Below are 24,347 nucleotides of genomic sequence, written 5' to 3' on the forward strand. Positions count from 1 at the left end.
AAAATGGACACAGGTGTCAGCAGAGAGCACTGTGTTCAGACAGAAAGGAAATTCAAAAAGAAATCTTCCTGCTGAGCATAAAGCAGCAGATAAATACTGGAAGGATTAAGATTTTTAAATAGAAGTAATTTACAAATCTGTTTAACTTTCTGGCATCAGTTGATTTAAAAAAAAAAAAAAAAAAAGTTTTCCAGCGGAGTACCCCTTTAATGTGACGTTTTTGGAATTCAGAGAGACGCCTGCCTATCTATTACAACATATATGTTGTAATCCAGACATGGAATGACTCTGCCCTACATGTATACTGGGTGTATAGGAAAGCAAATGTGCATTAGAAGGCGAATACCCCACATACCAAATTATTTAAAAATAAATAAATAACTCCTGCTGTGACTGAGCAGAAGAATTTCTTTTCATCTAGGAAGCTCACTGTGTTGTCAGAATGGGTTATAGCGTCAAGAGGGCATGAATATGAAATATGTCCCCTCCGATTATTATAGAGGAATTCCACATCCTCACTCCCCAGAAGAGCATGTGCATCATCCCAAATGCCATTAATGCCTTCTGAAAAGGCAAAGAAGGTCACTCACCTGCGCAAAATATCCGCAACTGCTGAACAGGTGAAACCAGCTGGAGGTGAGTGGTGAAAAGATCGACAAAAGCCCCGGGATACACCACAAACATGAACATGCCAAAGCCATTAAATCGCACAGTTTCCCTGTGGATACAAAATAAATGCAATACATCTTCACCATAATAAAAAAAAAAAATTATAATAATAATACAATGAAGAAGACGGAATAATAATAAAAATAATAATAAAAATACGACGAAAAAGACGTCACTTATCACTTGCCTTGATATTTTTTGCGCAAATGTACTCCAGTGACCAACTGGCATATAAATGTGTATGAGCTTTTCACTCTTTTACTATCCAGAGGCTTCCTGTCATCTGTGCAAATTTATGAAGTGATGTGTGTAACATAAATTTTGCGCATCAACTGGGAAAACTACTAACCCAGCGCAGAATCTGAACTACTGATAAACTGCCCCCAATGTCTCTCTGAAAGGGTATGTTCACACATACTGTATATGATGAGCTATACATGCTGCAGATTTTATGCAGGCAAGTCCGTGATCAAATCTGCAGCATAAAATCCATAGCATATACAGTACGTGCAAACATACCCAAATGCTGCAGATTTGTTGCAGATTTTCCAGATTAGCTTCAACGGAGAAGTCAACATTTTTGCAACAAATCTTCAGCACACCTGCAGCATTTCAGTCCTATGTGAACATATCCTTACGTGACAAAGTGTCGAGGATTTCAGAGGCCCAGATTTATCAAACTGTGAGAGAAAAAAAAGAGGGATTTTCCCACAGCAATCAATCACAGTTCAGCTTTCACTTTACCACAGCTTGTTAGCGGAGCTGTGATTGGTCGCTGTGGGAAAATCCCTCTATTTTTTCTCTCACACAGTTTGATAGTGTAGTTATATAGTGTAGAGAAGACAAGTCCAGAGCCCTCACCAGGTAAAAAAAAGTTAAACTCTGTAGCAGCGTGGAGCGGAGGCATTAGCGTGCACGGGGTGACAGCAGCCGTGAAACGGCTGCTGTCACCCGGTGTACACTAATGCCTCCGCACTGTTGCCTGGTGCACGCTAATGTCTCCGCTCCATACTGCTATAAAGTTTTACTTGTTATACTCTTCACTGCAATAAAGATTTATCAAGTTTACCTGGTGAGTGCTCTGGACTTGTCTTCTTTACACTATATATCATATCGGTACTTCCATTCATTAGTGTAGCACTGCCTGTCTTGATATTTTGCCACCCTTTTACTCTCCGTATCCACAAGACTACATACACATTTAAAACCAGTGCCGGGAATCTGAGTTCTTTTGTTATATGTCCTATTCTTTATAAAGAAGAGGACATATAGCAAAAGAACACAGATTCCCGGCACGGGTTTTGAAAGTGTATGTAGTCTTGTGGATACGGAGAGTAAAAGGGTGGCAAAATATCAAGACAGGCAGTGCTACACTAATGAATGGAAGTTCCGACATGATATATAGTGTAAAGAAGACAAGTCCAGAGCACTCACCAGGTAAACGTGCTAGATGAATCTTTATTGCAGTGAAGAGTATAACAAGTAAAACTCTATAGCAGTGTGGAGTGGAGGCATTAGCGCGCACCGGGCGACAGCAGTAGTGAAACAGCGGCTGTCGCCCGGTGTACGCTAATGCCTCCGCTCCACACTGCTACAGAGTTTTGTTATACGTTTCATGGCTGCTGTCATGCGGTGTATGCTAATGCCTCCGCTCCACACTGCTACAGAGTTTTATTTGTTATACTTGTTAACATGTTTCACGATTGCTGTCGCCTGGTGTACAATAATGCCTCCGCTCCACACTGCTACAGAGTTTTATTTGTTATATTTGTTATAATGTTTCACTGTTGCGGTCGCCTGGTGTACAATAATGCGTACGCTCCACACTGTTACAGAGTTTTATTTGTTATACTTGTTAAATGTTTCACGGCTGCTGTCGCCCGGTGTACGCTAATGCGTCCGCTCCACACTGTTACAGAGTTTTATTTGTTATACTTGTTAAATGTTTCACGGCTGCTGTCGCCCGGTGTACGCTAATGCGTCCGCTCCACACTGTTACAGAGTTTTACTTGTTATACTTTTCACTGCAATAAAGATTCATCTATCGAGTTTACCTGGTGAGTGCTCCGGTCTTGTCTTCTTTTACACTGCATATCATATAGATAAGAGGATCCCTGATGGGACAACTCCTTCATTTGCCACACAACACTGCCTTATCAAAAAGCAAAAAAAAAAATGCATTTATTTACCTAACTTCAGGGCAAGGAAGAGCCATCTTGCCTACATTATCCTATGGAGAAAGTGCTGGTGCCACTCTGTGCTTTCATGCGCCTATTGACCAAACTTGCAATGGGATACTCAGGTTTTCCATGGAGTCTCCATTTGATATTTCTGACAGATCATATTCCGTCAAACCAGCAGCATATTAAAGTAACGTCTGAACATAAAGGCTGATTAGAATATCATAATGGAGGATCATCAGATTCGTGACGGCTTCTATACAGCACGTCCAGGTAGGGTATAAATATTTCAGCCTTTATTCACTGCTGTCCAGTTATACCACTTAAATATTCATGTGAATACAAAATGCAGCTTCATTCCTGCCAGACATAAAAAAGATGAAGATCGCATTACCTGACGGCTGCCACTCCGTGCCCGACCTCGTGTATGACACCACTGATGAGGATTGCGGAGAAAAAGTATGTCAGCTGGCTGATGGGCAGGTTTACACCAGGCACCTGTTCAAGTTGGCATAGAGACAAAATATAAAACATGAGCTCCACAGACAGACCAACACATACCATGTACTGGCAGCTGCACAGACAAATGGACGGGCATAGGCTGCACTTAGATAGGAAGCTAATTATATGTTACTGCCATCTCTTAGTATCATGCAGAGACAGTGTGATTTGTTATTGTGTAGATATATATGGCCCCTAAAAAAATACAGCAAATAATTGTTCACTTTAAGATACCTCAAGAGATTCAATAAAACTGTAAGAGATGCGATAAATAATAATAAAGCATTTAAAGGGGTACTCCACTGCTAGACATCTTATCCCCTATCCAAAGGGTAGAGGATAAGATGTCTGATCGCAGGGGTCCCGCTGCTGGAGTCCCCCGCAATCTCCTGCAGCACTCTGCATTCTAAAACAAACGCCGGGTTCCTGCGGCAGTGGTCGTGATGTCACGACACGCTCCTCCCGTAGACATGAATGGAGGGGGTGTGGTGTGAGGTCATGAGGGGGCGTGGCATGACGTAACGATCACGGCCTTCGGCTCAGAGCTGGAGTCCCCCGCGAATGTAAACAAACACCGGGTTCCTGCGGCAGTGGTCATGACGTCACGTCATGCCCCTCCCATAGACATGAATGGCAGGTGCGTGGTGTGACTTCACGATCACGGCCTCCGGCTCCGAGCGTTCTGAAGAAAATGTTCAGCACGCTGGAGCACTGGAGTACCCCGTTAAACTACAAAAACTAGATGGCGTGAAGATGCAATAAAAACTTATAAAGAGAAAAATAAACACAAAGGAAGAAGAGATTGAAACAGAGAGAAGTAGAAAGAATCCAAAAATATTTTTCAACTAAATTAGGTTAAATTGATGGCCCAGGGTGGGTGTAATGGTGGAAGAGGAACAGGAAAAGGCCGATCTATTAAAATGCTTTCGATTCTATAAGAAAATCTGTCACCATTAGATAGCTATAGGAGGATAAATGATAGAGTATAAAAGTAAACTGTACCTTTCTTGGGGCTGATGGGGGTTGACAAAGATATAAAATTCAACAAAGTAAGAAGTATGGCTGGCACGGCCGCAACTTTATCCATGCCCATACATTGAGAATGCTGTGATCCTGATACAGACATTTAGGTGGATGTACTCCGTGGGTGCTCAATCTCACAGCAGAGAAGCAAGTTCATAAGTTTCCAATAGCAGAAAATAAACGATAGATGGCACTTACCACTTAATCACAGCTGCGTTTTATTCCACCAACAACATGTGTAAACAAGCGTACATGCAGGTGCGTTCACTGAAAGAGCGACAATTGTTTTGCGCATATAGCGCTTCCTCTGGCTCACGCGCAAAACAATTGTTTTCAACTTTTAAATGAAATTCCCTTTTCCGTTAGTCAATCAATCAATTTTACTCCAAAATATACAGTGAGGCCAACAACAACAAAAATATTTGTGGGGCAAAAAACAACAAATTTTGAAACTTCGGTGGGTTTCATTTCCATGCAGTGCGCTTTAGGGTTGAAATAAAAAGATGTTCTCTAGGTCCATACAATTACAAGGATACCCAATTTATGTAGGTTTTGTTTTATTTTACTATTTTTCAAAAAATATGAGGGACATTTATCATTGTGTGTCTTTAGAAAGTGTTTTAAAGTCATAATATCATGCGGGAGTTGGTAAATTTGGTGCACAGAAGCAAAAAAACTAATTACTTTATAAAACCACTTTGTAGATTCCTCTGTGACTTTTCTGAGACTTTTTACTGCGGTGCACAAAAAATATGCAATTTATTTTTTTATTTTTTTAAACGTTCTCCACTGCCAATATTGTAAGCCAGGTCGGGGCTGGTGTAGATCTGTGACAAACTTGAGAACTAGAAAAGTAGCACTTCATAACTCAGCAACAACTTAAAAGTTAAAAACTGAAAGTGTATACCCAAGTCATTTAAAAGGGGTACTCCAATGGAAAAGTTTTTTTTATTTTATTTTTTTTAAATCAACTGGTGCCAGAAAGTTAAACAGATTTGTAAATTACTTCTATTAAAAAATATTAATCCTTCCAGTACATAATACCTGCTGAATACTACAGAGGAAATTCTTGTATTTTTGGAACACAGCGCTCTCTGCTGACACCTCTGTCCATTTTAAGAACTGCCCAGAGTAGGACAAAATCCCCATAGCAAACATATGCTGCTCTGGACAGTTCCTAAAATGGACAGAGATGTCAGCAGAGAGCACTGTGGTCCTGATGTCAGCAGAGAGCTCTGTGTTCCAAAAAGAAAATAATTTCCTTTAAGATTTTTTTAATAGAAGTAATTTACAAAACTGTTTAACTTTCTGTTACCAGTTAATTTAAAAAAAAAAAAAAAAGTTTTCCATCGGAGTACCCCTTTAAGGGAAAAAAGTCACACACGTTTTGCGCAACAGAGACATTTCTGCCACTTTTCTACACCAGCCAGGTATGAACTCTACGGCTGTCTCCCCAGCTAATTGGGACCCTGCCAGCCCAGAGACACTTCTTCCCCTGAACCCATGGGCATCAGTAATTTTGACCTATAGATCCAGTGATCAACTTCAGTCGTAGGGTTAATGCTGGGCATCGCCGGCCGTTGGCATTAGAGTTGAGTCCTGACTGCTAACAAACAGACTGTTAAAGGGGTACTCCGCCCCTAGCATCTTATCCCCTATCCAAAGGCTAAGGGATAAGATGTCAAATCGCCGCGGTCCCGCTGCTGGTGACCCCCGGGATCTCGGCTGTGGCACCCCGCTATCATTGCTGCACAGAGAGAGTTCGCTCTGTGCGTAATGACGGGCGATACAGGGGACGGAGCAGCGTCACGTCACGGCTCCGCACCTCGTGACATCATGGCCCGCCTCCTTAATGCAAGTCTAGGCAGGGGGCGTGACGGCCGCCATGCCCCTCCCATCATAGACTTGTATTGAGGGGGCGGGCCGTGACGTCACGAGGGGTGGAGCCGTGACGTCACGATGCTCCGGACCCTGTATTAGTGCCGCAACCGAGATCCCAGGGGTCCCCAGCAGCGGGACCCCGGCGATCTGACATCTTATACCTTATCCTTTGGATAGGGGATAAGATGCTAGGGGTGGAGTACCCCTTTAAAGGAGATCTGGGAGATAGGGGATAAGTGTCTATGGCTGCAGTACTCCTTTAACCCCTTAAGGACTCAGGGTTTTTCAGTTTGTGCACTTTCGTTTTTTCCTCCTTACCTTTTAAAAATCATAACCCTTTCAATTTTCCACCTAAAAATCCATATTATGGCTTATTTTTTGCGTCACCAATTCTGCAATGCAAAACTTACATCATAGGGGTGCACGGACCAGGGATTTGTGCGGAGGACGCGGGGGTATAATCTCGGTGACCGACCGTTGCGTGCTTCTGCGCTTCGTCAGACCGGGAGTGTCGGGTTCACAGGTGTGCTTAAAACCGGTAAGTGTAGTGACGCTGCAGGTGAATCTGTGCGTCATTGGCCACAACACCGTTACATATAACTCTTAAAAAATTATACAAGTGCAAGTTAAAAGCAAACTTCTTATCTAATGAGACAATTGTATTCAATATGCCAACTTATAACAAAGCACTATACTCTTGTTTGTCACTTAAGCCCATCGGGCCGGTGGCATCCAGCCGGATGATCCACCTGACTTCATTTTTCAACAATTGTTGGTGTTTATTCAGACCTTGCGCTATATTCACTATTTGCTCAATAGCAGCAAAACGCAATCTTTCCGGATTGCTATAGTGGACGTCTCTCGTGGGTTACGAATTGTGGGGCACCTATACCTGTAACGAGTGATCTCAGGTGTTCTCTGATTCTGTGATATAGTGGGCGAATCGTTTTACCCACATGTGCAGACTATGCAGTAAACTACATGGGTTGACTTACAGTTTAAATACTGTTTTATTTTGATGTTATAACCACCTATTTGCAAATTTTTATACTTCCCATTGTATTTGCATTGCTTGCAAATGACCTATTGGTTTAGAGTCCCTCAACCAGTTAGTAGTATGGTTTTTTTGTATTTTATTTTTATTGTATTTATCCTGGATTGTAATATTTTTTCTGTACGTTACTATCGGTGACCTGTTATTAATTTTCTCTAAGTCACTATCCTGCTGGATCATAAACCAGTTTTTATTAATGGATTTTCTTATTACTTCATTCATGCCAGTATTTTTATATGTGAATGTGAACCTATGGTTGTTGTCCTGTTTTCTTTTATTGTAAAGAAGTGCTGCTCTGGGAATTTTATCTACTTTAGATCGTGCTGCCTGGAGTATTTCAGGGGGGTATCCTCGTTTTAATAACCTTTCTTCCAGCTCATCGGCTTGCTTGTTGTATTTGTTCTCATCGTTGTTTATCTTTTCAATCTAATTAGTTGGCTTTTAGGAATTTCGTTTTTAATGTGGGTGGGATGGGATGAATTGTAGTGTAAGATGGAGTTACGTGATGTAGATTTTCTGAACCCTGATGTAATGATTTTGTTATCTTTTACTTCTATTTGTACATCTAGGAATTCCAAAACATTTTTCCCAAATACAGATGTAAAGTTCATATTCATGTTATTCACATTGTTTAAATATTGTGTAAACTGATCAAAACTATCCTTGTCTCCATCCCATACGAAGAATATGTCGTCGACGAATCGGAGGAGGAGTTTAATGTTGTGAATGAATGGATTAGCAATTGTGTAAATGTATCTGTACGAGGATACCCCCTGAAATACTCCAGGCAGCACGATCTAAAGTAGATAAAATTCCCAGAGCAGCACTTCTTTCCAATAAAAGAAAACAGGACAACAACCATAGGTTCACATTCACATTTAAAAATACTGCCATGAATGAAGTAATAAGAAAATCCATTAATAAAAACTGGTTTATGATCCAGCAGGATAGTGACTTAGAGAAAATTAATAACAGGTCACCAATAGTAACATACAGAAAAAATATTACAATTCAGGATAAATAAATACAAAAAAAAACATACTACTAACTGGTTGAGGGACTCTAAACCAATAGGTAATTTGCAAGCAATGCAAATACAATGGGAAGTATAAAAATTTGCAAATAGGTGGTTATAACATCAAAATAGAACAGTTTTTAAACTGTAAGTCAACCCACGTAGTTTACTGCATAGTCTGCACATGTGGGTAAAACGATTCGCCCACTATATCACAGAATCAGAGAACACCTGAGATCCCTCGTTACAGGTATAGGTGCCCCACAATTCGTAACCCACATGAGAGACGTCCACTATAGCAATCCGGAAGGATTGCGTTTTGCTGCTATTGAGCAAATAGTGAATATAGCGCAAGGTCTGAATAAACACCAACAATTGTTGAAAAATGAAGCCAGGTGGATCATCCGGCTGGATGCCACCGGCCCGATGGGCTTAAGTGACAAACAAGAGTATAGTGCTTTGTTGTAAGTTGGCATATTGAATACAATTGTCTCATTAGATAAGAAGTTTGCTTTTAACTTGCACTTGTATAATTTTTTAAGAGTTATATGTAACGGTGTTGTAGCCAATGACGCACAGATTCACCTGCAGCGTCACTACACTTACCTGTTTTAAGCACACCTGTTCCTGTGAACCCGACACTCCCGCTCTGACGACGCGCAGAACCGCGCAACGGTTCGTCACCGAGATTATACCCCCGTGTCCTCCGCACAACTCCCTGGTTCGTGCACCCCTATGATGTAAGTTTTGCAATAAACTACAGCTGCAGTTGAAGCTTGGTGAGTGCTCCGCATTTTTTCTTCATCTCCAGTGTTGAAAGATTTGTAAATTACTTCTATTACAAAATATTAATCCTACCAGTACTTAGCTGCTGAAGTTGAGTCGTTCTTTTCTGTCTGACAACAGTGCTCTCTGCTGACACCTCTGTCTGTCTCAGGAACTGTCCAGAGCAGGAGAGGTTTGCTATGGGGATTTGCTCCTACACTGGACAGTTCCTGAGACAGACAGAGGTGTCAGCAGAGAGCACTGTTTTCAGACAGAAAAGAACAACTCAAATTTAGCAGCTGATAACTACTGGAAGGATTAAGATTTTTAAAAAGAAGTAATTTACAAACCTGTTTAACTTTCTGGAGCCGAGCCAGTTGGTATGAAAAAAAAATGTTTTTTACTGGAATACCCCTTTTAATTTAAGTTTTAAGTTTTTTTTTTTAGTTTAAAATCATAGATAAAAAGATGCAAATCTTTCTAAAGGATATAGCCTTTAGAAGGTATTGTTTTCTTTATTTTTGGGCTTTGTGGCTTTTCTACAGTCTTTAGCTGTAACTATGCTGTCTGGGATGAGAGAAGGAACGCTCTGCGGCTCATTTATACATCCTAGATGACATATGCGTTGTGTGACAGCTGACATTTAACTCCATGTACATTGCAGAAGGCCATCATACTTTAGAAACGATGTGTGGGGAAGAAAATTTGCGACTTTCTGAAGAAATTGACTGAAGAAAAGCCACAAAATACATCTTAGGAAACTAGAACAATACTTAGACTAATGGGAAAAGCAAGTCTGTGAAATGTCAGCGAACTCTTCATAAATTTCACACTTAAGAGACAGTTTTAATGGCATTTTACTTCATAACAAAATGACTGAGAGCAACTTTTTCCAATGTGATCAATCGCCATGAGCGCCTAGGGGCATTTTAGAGGGGTTTCCATCACGTTTGTATTGAACACCGATTTCAGGAGGGACCATCAGTGTCTGGTTGGGGTCTCATACCGGACACCCCCACTGATCAGCTCATTGCCACACTCATAGTGCCCCCGAATGAAGCCAGAAGCAAACCTGCTACATACATTGTAGAGTGACTGGGTTATTGCAGCTCAGCTCCCATTCACTTTAAATGGGTACTCCGCTACTTTAGGGGATAAGTGTCTGAACATGGGGGGGTGCAACTGCTGGGACCCCCTAATCTCCCGTATAGCACCCTGGCTCTCCTTGTGCACGGAACAGGGGTCAACATCCCCTTTCCATGCATCCCTATGAAAGAAATGGAGATACACGAGTACAGGGCTTGTGTATATCCGGCTCTCTCATTGAGATGCATCGCGGGGAGGTCCAACTGCTCCAAGCATTAAAATGAGAGAGCCGGAGATACACAAGCGCTGTACTCGTGTATTTTTGTCTCTCCCATAGGGATGCATGAAAAGGGCATGTTGACCCCCGTTCCATGCACGAGGAGAGCCAGGGTGCCATACGGGAGATTGCAGGGGTCCCAGCAGTTGGACCCCACATGTTCAGACACTTATACCCTATCCTGTGAACAGGGGATGAGAAGTAATGTAGTGGAGTACCCAACAGGGCCACTACACAATGTACTGCGCTGACTGTGTATGCTTGTGTCAAGAACATGGAAAATAACTGATTACCAGGGGTTCCATGTGTGCAGACAACAGGGGTAAAAAACATAAATTAATCTTACCGGTAATGTTTTTCGTTGAGCCCATGATGGCACCTTTGGAGAAACCGCCTCCTTCCTCAGGAAAGGAAACAGGAACTGGAAACAGTTTGCATATAAGGACCATAGGAGCTGCTATTCCCCAGTTCTTAAGCAAGTATCAAGGAGTAACAACCCAAAAGGAATTGTCAATGAATAATAATCAACCATAACCTACATACATAGCTAGGAAATATCTTTTTTTTTTTTTTTTTTACATATAACATGGGATGGAATTAGTAGGTGCCATCATGGGCTCAACGAAAAACAATTACCGGTAAGAGTAATTTATGTTTTCCCTATCGCCCATGATGGCCCCTTTGGAGAGTGAGTAGACTAGACTAATAATTAGGGGGGGGGGGGATTACTGCCTGGAGAACTTTACGACCAAATGAAAGTTCCTCATCTCTCATTTGATTCAACCTGTAGTGTTTGTAAAAGGTATGTGGTGAACTCCAGGTGGCTGCTCTGCAGATCTGCTGAATAGAAGCTGAGGCTCTTTCTGCCCAGGATGTAGAAACTGATCTGGTAGAATTAGCACTAAACCCTGAAGGGGGATTTAGATTTGCAGAAGTGTATGCTAGCTGGAGCGATTGTTTTATCCACCTCGCCACAGTGCTAGGAGCAGCTGCTCTACCTCTATTCGGCCCCTGGAATTGTAACAACTTAGGCGATAGGCGCCAATCTTTAGATATCTCCAAATAATGAAGAAGACATCTCCTAACATCTAGACAATGGAATTCTCTTTCCTTGTCATTTTTAGGATTTTCACAGAGGGAAGGTAGAATCACAACCTGAGTTCTATGGAAGTCAGAGACCCTCTTGGGGAGAATGGCTGGATCAGGAGACAACACCACTCTATCATTAAAGACAGACAAATAGGGCTGGTTAATAGAGAAACTAGTAATTTCCCCAACCCTCCTGGCGGACATGACTGCCAAAAGAAACACAAGCTTAAAAGGTAAGAATCTTTAAGGGAACCTCAACTAATGGCTCCTTGGGAGTTTTAGTGAGACTATTTAGGACAATATTTAAGTCCCAAGGTGGAACCAATGGTCTAACCACCGGAGACATCCTGACTGCTGCTGATAAAAATCTTTTAATCCAGGGATGTTCCGCTAGTTTATAAATCAAAAGGAGCACTAAGTGCTGACACTTGAACTTTTAAAGTACTGGGTCTAAGCTGGTTATCTAGACCCACTTGCAAAAAATCTAATATTTTTGGGATGTCAGGAGTTTTAAGAACATCAATAGGGTTTTGCATGAATCTGCCAATGGCTTTCCAAGTTCTTAAATAAATTTGAGAAGTTACCTTTTTTCTGCTCGCCAACAGAGTAGTAATAACACGATCAGAAATACCCCTTTGTTCTAAGATGCCCCGCTCAACCGCCATGCCGTCAGATGCAGATTGGAGGTCTCAGCATGCATAACTGGACCTTGATGTAAAAGGTTCGGGGACTCTGGAAGGATCCAGGGATCTGACACTGACATCTTCCTCAACCAGGTGAACCATACCCTGCAGGGCCAGAATGTGGCAATGACCACTACTCTCACCCTGTCCTCTCTGATCTTCCTTAGGACTCTTGAAAGTAACCTGACCGGAGGGAAGGCATAAAGAAGTCCCCTGCACCAACTCTGTGAAAAAGCGTCTATCCCCAGGGGGTGATCCGCTGGTGACAGGGAGAAAAAATCTTTTACTTTCCTGTTGGCCTTTGAGGCGAACAGATCTATGTGGGGAGTACCCCAACGTTGACAAATCTGGAGAAAAATCGTCTGATCTAACTCCCAATTCCCTTGGTTCAGGCGATGTCTGCTGAGATAGGTCCGCCACCTGATTTTGGGACCCCTTTAGATGGAGAGCAAACAAGGAGCTGAGATGCATCTCTGCCAGTCTGAAGATGTGATGACAAGTCTTCATGAGGGAAGGGGATCTGGTACCCCCCTGACGATTTAAGTAGGCAACTACTGTGGAATTGTCTGACAGAACTTTTAGGTCTTTTCCGCCAAGCAGAGGAACGGATTGAGAGATGGCGAACAGGACTGCCTTCAATTCCCTTTGGTTCTGAGATTCTCTGGAAATCTCCTGACTCCATTGACCCTGAAGGATTAAGGATTCTCTGTGGGCTCCCAACCGCCGGAGGCTTGCTTCTGTAGTAAGGCAAAATTCATTCTTTTTTACCCAATAAATGCCCTTTTCTAGATTCGCCGGATTTAACCACCAGAGAAGGGACCTTTTAACCTGGGCTGAAGGGGTCACGTAAGTGTCTAGTGAATCGGGGACTCCGTCCCACTGGCTCAGGATTTGTTCCTGTAGCCTTCTCGAATGGTACTGAGCCCATAAAACCGCTGGGATACAAGAAGTTAACAGGCCCAGGACAGACATGGCCTCCCTTATGGGGAGCTCCTTTAGTTCCAGTAGCGGAGACACTTTCTGCCTGACCAAAATCACCTTGGATTGGGGAAGAAAGGAGATTTGATGGGTGTCCAGGCCTATCCCCAGGAATGTGCATACCTGAGAAGGGACCAGGTGGGATTTGTCTAGATTCACTTCCCACCCTAGCTTCAACAGAATTTTTTGAGTCTGAAGAACCTGCCGAATCAAGAGCTCCTCCGAGTCTGACACCAAAAGGAAATCGTCTAAGTACGGAACTATGACTATATTTTGTTCTCTTACATGGGCCATTACCTCGGCCATAAGTTTGGTGAAGACTCGGGAAGCCTGGGATAGGCCAAAGGGAAGTGCCTGAAACTGGAGGTGAAACAGACAGGTTCCCAAGACCACCGCCACACTTAAATATTTTTTATGACCTTGGAAAATCGGGACATGATAATACGAGTCCCTTAAGTCCAAGGTGATAATAAAACAGTTCTGGTTCAGGTTCAGGATAGCTGATTGAATCGTTTCCATCTGAAATTTTTGGTACTTCAGGAAACGATTCAATAGCTTGAGATTTATTATAGTGCAGAAGGAGCCATTGGGCTTTCTTACCAGGAAGAGCGTGGAGTAGTATCCCAGACCTCGCTCTTCTTCCAGAACCTGAACCAGAACTCTCTTCTGAATCAAGGAGAAAACTTCTTTCTCCAGGGCAGCCTGTTTCTCTAGAAACTTTCGGAGATCTGTTGGAACAAATCTGGGAGTCGGGAGACCTGAAAAAACTATTTTTAAACCGTTTTTTTTATTGTGGACAAAACCCAGTGGCTTGCAGAAATTTTCTCCCATTGGGGAAGAAAATGAGACAACCTGCACCCCACTGGGAATCTTAAGTCATTACTGACTGGACTTCTTGGAGGTTTCAGGGGTAGTGAACATGAAACCTCTGCTTATTCTCTGGCCTCGCCACTGCCTGGCCCTGTATGAACCTCTCCGAAATCCCACCCTTCCTCTTCCACGAATCTTGTTCTGGTTGGGGAAGGAAGGGATCAAGGGAAAGGCCTTCTTCCTATCCGCTGCTTTCTCTAAGACTAGATCTAAATCAGTCCCAAACAGAAAGGAACATTCACAGGGTATAGCACATAATTTAGATTTGGAGGTAAGATCACCTCCTTTGACCTCTTTAACCCAAATAGCCCGTCTGGCAGAGTTGGCACAGGCCGAGGCTTTAGCGGATAGTCTTAGGGTGTCTGCAGAAGCATCCGATATAAAGTCTGCCGCTGCTGCCAAGGTAGGGATTGATTGAAGCAATTGGTCTCTAGGAGCACCATCCCTGATCTGCTCCTCCAGCTGATCAATCCAGACCTTTAAAGATCTTGCCACAGATGTGGTAGCAATAATTGGTCTGAAGGAGCCTGCTGTTGCTTCCCAGGCTTTTTTAAGAAATCAATCAGCCCTTCTGTCCATTGGCTCCTTTAGAGAGCTGGCATCATCAAATGGTAGGGCTGCTTTTTTAGACATCTTAGCTACAGGTGGATCAATTCTAGGGGACCTATCCCAATTGACGGTGAATTCTTCCTGAAAAGGATATTTTCTCTTAATAATGCTCGGTACTATAGCATATTTCTTATCTGGTCTTTGCCATTCAGACTTTATAATAGAGGTCAAAGAGTCATGCACCAGAAAACCAATCATTTTGCGAGGTGTAAGGCCTTCATACATGCGATCTTGCACAGATAAAGGCTCAATCCTATCATCAAGCTTCATGGTAGATCCGAACACTCTGACTAGACCGTCCACATTTTCAGTAGGAAAAAAAGCACTGCTATGAACCTCCTCCAAAATTTCTGACTCTTCATCCAAATCACCTTCTTCAAATTCAAAAAAATCTCTTTGCTCTGAACAACCAGGTACAGAAAAATGGATGGCTATAGTGGAATAACTAAGTTCTGGCTGCACGGATGACCAAGTGGACATACAGGCCTTAATCTCTTCTCTTACTACCTCCTGCATACTTTTGGAGAAAGACAGAGACACATCCTCCACAATCCTTTTAAACACAGGCTTCACAATGTGAACTTAAATAATTTGGATCCAGCTTCTTTCTACAAAGAACACACTGTTTACTCTTATATTTAGCCTTCCTAGGCGTTTCCTTAGCCTAAAACAAATGAACAAAAACTACTATTAAAAGGTTGCAAAAAAATAAATGAAAAAAAAAAAAAGTTCATGGGACAGGTGTCCCCTTACCCCACCATAGTACCGGTTCAGCTGTCACAGCAGGCTCCATTTCAATGCGGGTCACTTGTTCCATAAGTCACTGACTTGGAGCAAGCACCTCTCCTGGATCCTGGAGAGGTACCAGACTGGCGCGTACCCCGCCGGATTCCGCCCTTCCCGGTCAGAAGCCTCAAGGACTTCCCTCTCCGGGTACTTGGAATAGGCCGCAGCGCCCCCTTTCTCCTCACGGCGAAAGCGCACTGATGTGACGTGCGCTGAATACGTACGCACGTCACGCAACGTGCGTGCATGCGCACACTCCGCCCCCCCTCTTCCCGGAAGCGAACGCTGCCGGATCGTGAACGCTAGGCCGTGCCGCAAGAGGAGGAGAAGAAGGCCGCATGCACCAGCCGGAGGGAGCGAGAGGGACCGGGAGACACGCGCCATGCGCGAGACGGGGAGAGGTCGCCCAGACTTAGCGGCTGCCCCCATACGAAGGTCTTTAAGCCGCTTGCAGGTACCCTGTATGTCCCAATTAGACCAGGGCCCCCACAGTCCCAATATTTACATGCAAACTTCCCGAAGTACGGGACCCATCCCGGTTATCATCCGCAGGACAGGAAACAGAACTGGGGAATAGCAGCCCCTATGGTCCTTATATGCAAACTGTTTCCAGTTCCTGTTTCCTGTCCTGAGGAAGGAGGCGGTCTCTCAAAAGGTGCCATCATGGGCGATAGGGAAATAAATATTTTGCAGGTGAAAGTTGGCTTAAGAATTTTGTAGAATACCAGCAAACACAAATAATCAATTGATGCCAAATATAGTGAAATGTAAATGAGGTAAGTCATAAAAACATAATGGATTTAGTCTCTACTGACCACAACTTGGAGCATGCGATCATTCTGAGGCCCTGGGGTATCTGTCATCATCTGATTTAATGTCTGTATCAGCGTCCTGCCCAGTAAAATCATCGACCCAAACATAGCGAGGACTCCAAACACCATGCCCAAGCTGAACCTGCAGCACAAGAGGATAGAGAGGATGTTAGACCCAATATGTACAGAGATCAAGCACTAGCAACAAACTTAATAGCAGCAATATACTATATGCTTCAATAAGTGCATGCTCATATGTTTTACCTACACTTATACATTGTAGAAAATATATAAGGACAAGAGAGGAATTTGTGCTGCTGATCTACTTGGCTTACAGATGATTGCATACACAGTGGTACGATATAGGGACCCATTCACATCACATTTTAGGCCTGAGCCACCAGTATACATCTACTGTCAAAAAGGTATTCCGGATGCGGCGCACCGCTGTGGTATAAGAGGTAATTAGACAAAACCTAATCTACCATGCTTTTGTGTCTAGCAAAAAAAGTATGAAGTCATGAGCATCTACTAAAGCCTATGGCGGTGCTAAGGGAATACGTTTTTAGAGTCTTTTACACGTACAGTGTCCTGCGCATATCCTGTGCATATTTAAAGCTGTGTTCAGTCATTTAGTTTACAACTGAAATCTGCAGTGCTGTGGAGTCAGACGAAATTTGGGTACCTGGAGTCGGAGTCGTCAAACAATGCACCGACTCCGACTCCTAGTAAATTTAGATTGGAATAAAAAAAATAGTATGTTTAAATGACCCAATTCACAAAAAGTTATAATTAATGACTTCTCTACTGTAAGAATAAAGACCAATGCATGAAGTGCCTCACGTAACCGCAAAACGAACACATTAAGTGACTGTGAAGAAGCATGCTTTTCATGTGCTTCACTATATGGCACGCAACGCACAATTAGGAGCGGCAATACATATACTTTCCATAGTGTTGTGTTCTGCTGTTACAGGGAATCCATGGGTGACCTAGCCTCTCACTGATAAGGGATTAAGTAAATATGTTTTTTCAGGACTAGAGACACTTGTATAAGTGAAGGGAATGGAGAGTCAATAGTTCAAGACTAAAGCTGTAAACCATTGGAAAAACTGCTGCCATTCAGCTAAGCTATAAAAACTTGTAAACTCTGATTGTTAGCTTAAACTTTAAACATGACTATGGGATTCTACTAGGGAAATCATGTTTTATAATAAATGCCCCTTCCTGGATCCTCCCACTGCCCTATCTTCAGCAGCAGATCAGCACACAAAAAGGAGAAGGCAGCAGCTTCACAGTGCAGGTCTCCGCCCCCTTCCTCAGTATGCTGTCTGCTCACATCTCCCCTAGCATTAGCAAAGCTACAACTCCCAGCTTGTCCTCACTGACAGCGGGACACAAGCTAACAGTGGGAGGATTTTTCCTCCAGCTGCGAGCCCTGCGCTCACAGCTGTCAATCAAGGAAGTGTGTCCATGACATGGGTGATGATACACGGACACAGCAGGACTAGTATGTGTCCAAGCAGGCAGGGGGGGGCAATTGTTTGACTGGCTTTTTCAGTATTAAATACTGAAAATGTTCTAATGAAAGCAATTGCTAAATATTTACAACTTATCAAAAGTTTTTGTATCTGACAGTACCCATTTAAGTGTCAATGCTGGAAAAGGTTATAATATCACCATAATAAAGTGCAAGTGCAGGAAAGTAACAAATAAAAAAAAAATATATATATATATAAAAATAAAAAACACCTGGATATGTATTATTTGCCCTAGACATATCCAGGTCAAAAATGCAAATGCAGGAGCCAACAACTGTTCTTAAGGTAACCTCCTGACAGGATTCCATCCAACACAGCGCACATTTTTTATCTAATTTTTTTATACATTACTATGGCGCTGACACCTTGTCTGAGCTATTCTCATTCTACAGGGAAGGGGAGGCTGACATCTATTGTGTGTACTCTGTTGTCAACCCTTACTGTACTCCTGTCTGTGATTATAAGGAGGAGAGTGACTGGAAATGCAGGAATGACTTCGGCGCTGGACGAACGGAGATAGCAGAACCACGAAAGTAAAACCAGGTCTGTTTATTCAGCAGAGATGCAACGCGTTTCGCTGCGCATGCGCAGCGAAACGTGTTGCATCTCTGCTGAATAAACAGACCTGGTTTTACTTTCGTGGTTCTGCTATCTCCATTCGTCCAGCACCAAAGTTATTCCTGCATTTCCAGTCATCCTCCTGATTATATCTTCTCCAGATAGGCTGAGGACTATATATTTATATCTCTATGCGATCTCCATTGTTGTTTGTGAGCTCACACAACCAGTTTTGGTAAGCGGCTGTTGGTTCCCCTCCTCCCACCCTGCTATCCTTAGATCCTACACACGGAGCTCCTTCAACCTTCTTTTTTTTTTCAGTGATGATAAGGAGGACACTGCTGGGAAGTGATCTTATACAGACACTTACCATATATATAAAAAGTACGGCTTCCATCTTCCCCACTTATAAAATAGACGGTTAAATATCGTAGTTTGCCAGCGGATGTGAAATGGTGAGATGCTGAGCCCGTGTGTGGAAAGCCATTCTTCATATGTGCTCTTGTAGGTCTTTGAGGACTATGGGTAAAAACAACAAAAAGAACTCATATCAACAAAAGGGAAAGTAACCTTACATGTATCTGCACTTACTTTACGTACTAATCTGTATTGTACTTTATATAAAAAGACTATATCATTTTTGTATGCAGAAATTAATACACAATTTTACTGAATACAGAAGAGCACACAGTCCTAAAGGCAAGCTGCAATGTTCTATAAACTGGATAGCTATGATATGAAACTAGACTATTCTATTCTACACTGAATTATATAACTTCTGCTTTTAGATCAATATCGATTAGTCAGCTCGATTATCAGTCCAGATGCCTAACCAAAGTGAATCTCAGTGTGAGACCACCTATTACGAAGCATCCCCATTAGAGTATTACCTCCCAGACATAATTGTAATGAGTCTCTAAGTCTGAAGGACCCCGGTGGTCTGTAAAGTACATTTAATACACACTGATTTCAATAGATACTTCAGGGAAAGAGTAAAAAATACCTGTCACCAAATAAAACTTTTAATATAGTCTTCCTTGTGTAATTAGAAGACGCTTTCCCCATTCACTTAAAATTATCAACATAAATATGTTTAAAATGTAATAGAAAAAACGGCCACTAGGTGGCTCTGTTCTCTGCCACAATTAATACAGCGAGTTTGGTCTTCTCCCGGCCTGGCAGAAGACCAAACTCAGGAAGTGCTCCTCTGAGCTTGATTGACAGCTGCACATAAAGTGAAAGCTCCACAGATTCTCCCAGAAAGCTGCACAGACTGAAACCTGCAGGAGAGCCTCACTGATAGCAACATAGACTGAAAGCTGCACAGAGCCTGAGGTCTTCTATTCATCACAGCACTGCAACCATATGAGGGCGGAAGTGATCCCCCAGCAAGCTTCAGTGATGTCATGCCTGCTGGGAAACGGCCACTTTTTCCTGCTGGAAAATTGCACTATGTGAGCAAGAAGAAAGGTATGTTATACAGCTTTTTAAAGCTCTTGGGTGTTAGGGGTAGTTAGGGAACATAGCCTGAGTTAGTTTAGAAGAGTTTATTTGTTGAAAGGTACTTTTTATAGACTGGACACCTCACATGATCAGTGCGATCAGTTTATCGGCTTTAAAACAGCCCTTTAACTCAGAAGACATGCACATTACTACATCAGAGCAGGAGAGATAACATAGGAAGGATTCGAATCCTGTATGATAAAAGGACTTGAGATATATTTCACAGATATTTTAACCACTAGCATCATGGCCATGATTAAAGCGCAAGTCTATAGTTATGAGCCCTGGCGATCTTTAATGGGCACTATCATGAAATCTAAAAATTGATATGTTGTAGTACTTAAGTACTACAACATATCTCTAATATACTTTAATTAAAAAAAGTGATTTTAAACCAGTTTAAAATCACTTTTAAATTCGGCCACTAGGGGTCGCCCTCCTAGTGGTCGAATGCATTCGGCAGTGACGTCACTACCAAATTTCGACTCATTTAAGCCTGGCAATGAGTCAAAATTCAGTCCTTGCTTTGCTCGCTCCCGCCTGTCAATCAAACAGGCGAGAACGAGCACGCTGATAGCTGGGGCTGCACGCATTGGCCAGCTCCACTGGCCTCGACCGACCACCCACCCACCCACCCCCGTTACCCTGTTCGGAGGCAGCGCGCGCACTCATTGCTGCGCTGATCCTCCGGATGGGTAATAATACTTTACAAACTACTTTTTCTCCTTGTAGTTTTGGGCGGGTGGGGGGTGGTCTGGGGGTGATGGAGCGGAATGTTTTTTTTCGAGCGGTCGGAGGGAGAAGGGTGGGGGGTGTTGCGCGGCGGGGCCCTGGGGAGCGGGATGTGTGGCAGCTGCGGCTGAGACTGTTTTCACCACAGGGTGCCTACAGTTGTTTCCTCACTACAACTCCCAGCATGCCCTGACAGCCAATAGATGTCAGGGCAAGCTGGGAGTTGTAGTGGTGAAACAGCTGGAGGAACCCTGTATAGTTGAACTAAGGGCGGAATCGGACCCCAAAGCAGGCATCAGTGATGTCACGCCCGCTGGGGAAGTCTGCCTGGTAGTGAGCACACTACCAGTCAGAAAAAAAAGCATTTTTAATATAGTAAAAAAAAAAAAAATGTAAAGGCAGGGAGGTGGTTAGGGATAGATGGGCAATAGGCAGGGACAGAAAAAAAAGGGATGGTGGGAGCTACCCTTTTACCTTCAGTGTGGGGAGATGTAGGCCACGCTGGGTGGTACAGTTGGCGAGGCAACCATACCACGCTCAGCAAAGTTACATGCACAAGTCCTGTTCATCAGAAAAGTGCTTGTGCAAAGAATTTTGTAAGTGTGATACAGTTGTCTTGGTAACTGTACAGCCCAAGGGGGCTCACAGCTTTAGACTTGCACTTTATGACCAAGTGCTAGTGCTCAAAACGCATTGGAGTGCACTACGGCTGCACGTTATATCGCAAAAGCAATCGAATCGCGATTTTTGCGATATTGCGATACAGCCCCCTGGGAAAACTTGCTATTATCTGCTCGGGCCGGCTCCCGTGTGCTGCTGTGGGCGGGGGCCAGCCACAGCAGGTAAAAACAAATTTAAATACTAAAATTCAGTGTTTCCCAACCAGGGTGCCTCCAGTTGTTGCAAAACTACAACTCCCAGCATGCCCGGACAGCCAAAGGCTGTCCGGGCATGCTGAGAGTAGTAGTTTATCAACAGCTGGAGGCACCCTGGTAGAAAAACACTGAGCTAAGTAAGAAGGAAGAAAAAAAAAAACTTCTGCTCCCCTACTCCCAGTCCCTGCAGATGCCGTTCGTCTCCTTGCGGTTCGAGGTCTAATGTCTTCTCCATACAAGCAGTAAGATCTTTCCCTTTTAAGCCAATCACTGGCTGCAGCAGTGAAACGTGTCAAGCCAGTGATTGGTTGATCGGGAAAGGTCTTCTTTGGCCGCAAGCACAAACACACTGGGTTTCCCAGTTCCCGCGGAAGATTTGAAACCGTCCGGGAAACCCAGTGTATTGCTGCAGTACAAAAACAGTACAAAAAGCTACCTACCGGGGGGAGATTGTGACACCGGGGGGGGGGGGGGGGGGGGGGGTGTATGTGACGTGAAGGGAAGATTGTGACTTGGCGTGGGGAGATTGTGATATGGGGGTAGAATGTGGCAGGGGGACATGTGATGGGGGAGGGAGATTGTGACGTGGGGGGGGGGGCAGAATGTGATATGGGGATGAGAATGTGACATGGGGGAAGATTGTGACTGGGGGGGGGGGGGGGAAGATTGTGACTGGGGGGGGGGGGGGGAAGAATGTGAAAGGGGGGGGGGGGGGGGGGGAAGATGTGACCATGGGTGGGAGAATGTGGCAGGGGGAGAATGTGACGGGGGAATGTGACATAGGAGGATAATGTGATGGAGGAAGATGTGATAATGGAGAGAGGGGAGATAGAAATTAAATGGGGGAGATGCGAAATGGGCATTGGGCATAAAATAGGTGGATAGATGTGAAATGGAGGAGATTGGACATAAAAACGGGGGGGGGGGGGGGGGCTTTGGGATTTCACCATTTATTGTATCACATTGCATTGCATATCGAAATATTTAGGCCCACAACCGCAATCGCACATTTCCCCCATATCGTGCAGCCCTAGAGTGTACACAATTGTTAGTTTATACATTTGACCTTGATCTCACTGGATTTAGATCTTGCTGGATTCCCTGGTTTCATGCAGGATAGATAAGCGCTTGTCAGTGAAAACACTTCTGGCGCCACTTATCTCCAAGGAGTCTATCCTGATGGATACATGTGTTCTCACCAGAAGACTTTAGCTGGGCATCTTGCAGACCAGTGATCTCCAAACCGTGGACCTCCTGCTGTTGCAAAACTTCAATTCCCAGAATTCCCAGACAGCCAACTGCTGTTAGAGCATGCTGGGAGTTGTAGTTCAGCAACAGCTGGCAAGCAGCAGCTTGTGGAACACTGCTATAAAGACATTAGCAAGCCATCATATACATGCCACATGTAATAGCCATGCCAGATGAGAGTGTATCTAGTGATCTATAATGAGGCTCTACAATCGATAGGAAACAGCTAAAACATTAGCAGAGCCCAGTTATTATTGAAAGCCCCATAGAGCAGGTTCAAGTCCATCTTACAAACCACGTGACTGAACACCCCCCCCCTCCTCACAGAGAATAATAGAAGGTTCCTTCCCGTGCCCTCTCACCGTCAGTAAGGTGTCAGCTAGATAAAGAGCACACCATCCTCCTAGCACCACCACGACCAGCGGTATCGGGATCATAGCGACAGGGGCCCTGCCATTCAGCGATTTGATCACGGCGGAACTCTATCACAACAGGAACCTCGCGATCCCGGTGCACGTTTCAGGACGGACACTTCTGGTTGAGGGACGAGCTAATGCGCCGCACTGATTCGCTGTCAGGGCGTGACGCAGGCGCAGGAAGGAGTGTTGCGCGGACATATTTGTTGCTGGCGGAAGTAATATAGATGCGGCTTTACTGCTCATGTATTATTATTCAGTGGCATATGAATTGCTGTATAATACGAGCTACATATATAATAGATTATTACCTGGGGATGTGTTAATTTACTAAGTGACAGCCTAGATACACCTCCAGTACCTGCCTCTCTCACAGAGTGGGTTTTTGCTTCCTCATGTTTTGCATGTGGGTTTTTGCATCCTTTGTATTATTTGTTTATTTGTATTAATTTTCAGTTAAAATAACAATACAACGGCACGGAGACATCTGGGCATTCCCAGAAAAGTAAGGTAAACAAGCATGCAAGACAGTGCTATGTAAATCAAATTCAATACCCATAAGCAGGATAGGACTAATTGGTCTGGGAATAGGGTTGCCACCTGGCTGGTATTTTACCGCCACAGCCGGTATTTTGGCCACCCTGCCCTTATTTTTATATTAAAAATACCGTCAATGCAATGGATGGCATTTATCCAACCAATCCTCCAACTCTCGGAATGTTACACCAGTGTTTCCAACCAGAGCACCTCCAGCTGTTGCAAAACTACAACTCCCAGCATGCCCGGACAGCCGTTGGCTGTCCGGGCATGCTGGGAGTTGTAGTTTTGCAACAGCTGTAGGCACCCCTGGTTGGGAAACACTGATCTATACTATATACTACTATGTTGTCCAACATGCTGGGAGTTGTAGTTTTCATTTGGGGCCGCTGCTGAGCCACAGCTGTATCTGGGCATGCTGGGAGTTGTAGTTAGTAACTAACTGCAACATTCGAATTAAATTTTTTTTTTTTTTATCGATCAAAAAGTCACATCAAAACACAAATGGTACTGTTAAAATCTACAGATCGGGATGCAAACAATGAGCCCTCGTGCAGGCCCGTATAAGGAGAAATAATGAAGTTATAGGGTCAGAATAGGACAAACTTTCCCCCGTATATATGTGCATCCTGTGATGTCAGGTACTTTCAGGCACTTAT

The 24,347-nt window shown here is 43.6% G+C and overlaps 1 protein-coding gene across 2 annotated transcripts in view; it reads right to left on the bottom strand.

Moving 5' to 3' along the window:
* MBTPS2 (membrane bound transcription factor peptidase, site 2) overlaps window positions 1-23,295 on the bottom strand; it is a 76,251-nt gene extending 52,956 nt beyond the window's left edge. For both annotated transcript variants that reach the window (XR_008888973.1, XM_056558605.1), the window contains exons 1-5: window positions 23,098-23,295; window positions 18,748-18,896; window positions 16,282-16,420; window positions 3,244-3,347; window positions 591-718 (exon numbers count right to left, since the gene is read on the bottom strand). Coding sequence is in view for 1 of the 2 variants with exons in the window: in XM_056558605.1 (XP_056414580.1) it covers window positions 591-718; window positions 3,244-3,347; window positions 16,282-16,420; window positions 18,748-18,896; window positions 23,098-23,172 (595 nt within the window). In the remaining variant the exon portion in view is untranslated. The remainder of the gene's footprint in view (window positions 1-590; window positions 719-3,243; window positions 3,348-16,281; window positions 16,421-18,747; window positions 18,897-23,097) is intronic.
* Between the last annotated feature and the right edge of the window lie 1,052 nt (window positions 23,296-24,347).

Source organism: Hyla sarda, chromosome 2, assembly GCF_029499605.1.
Source record: "Hyla sarda isolate aHylSar1 chromosome 2, aHylSar1.hap1, whole genome shotgun sequence".
Lineage (NCBI taxonomy): Eukaryota > Metazoa > Chordata > Amphibia > Anura > Hylidae > Hyla > Hyla sarda.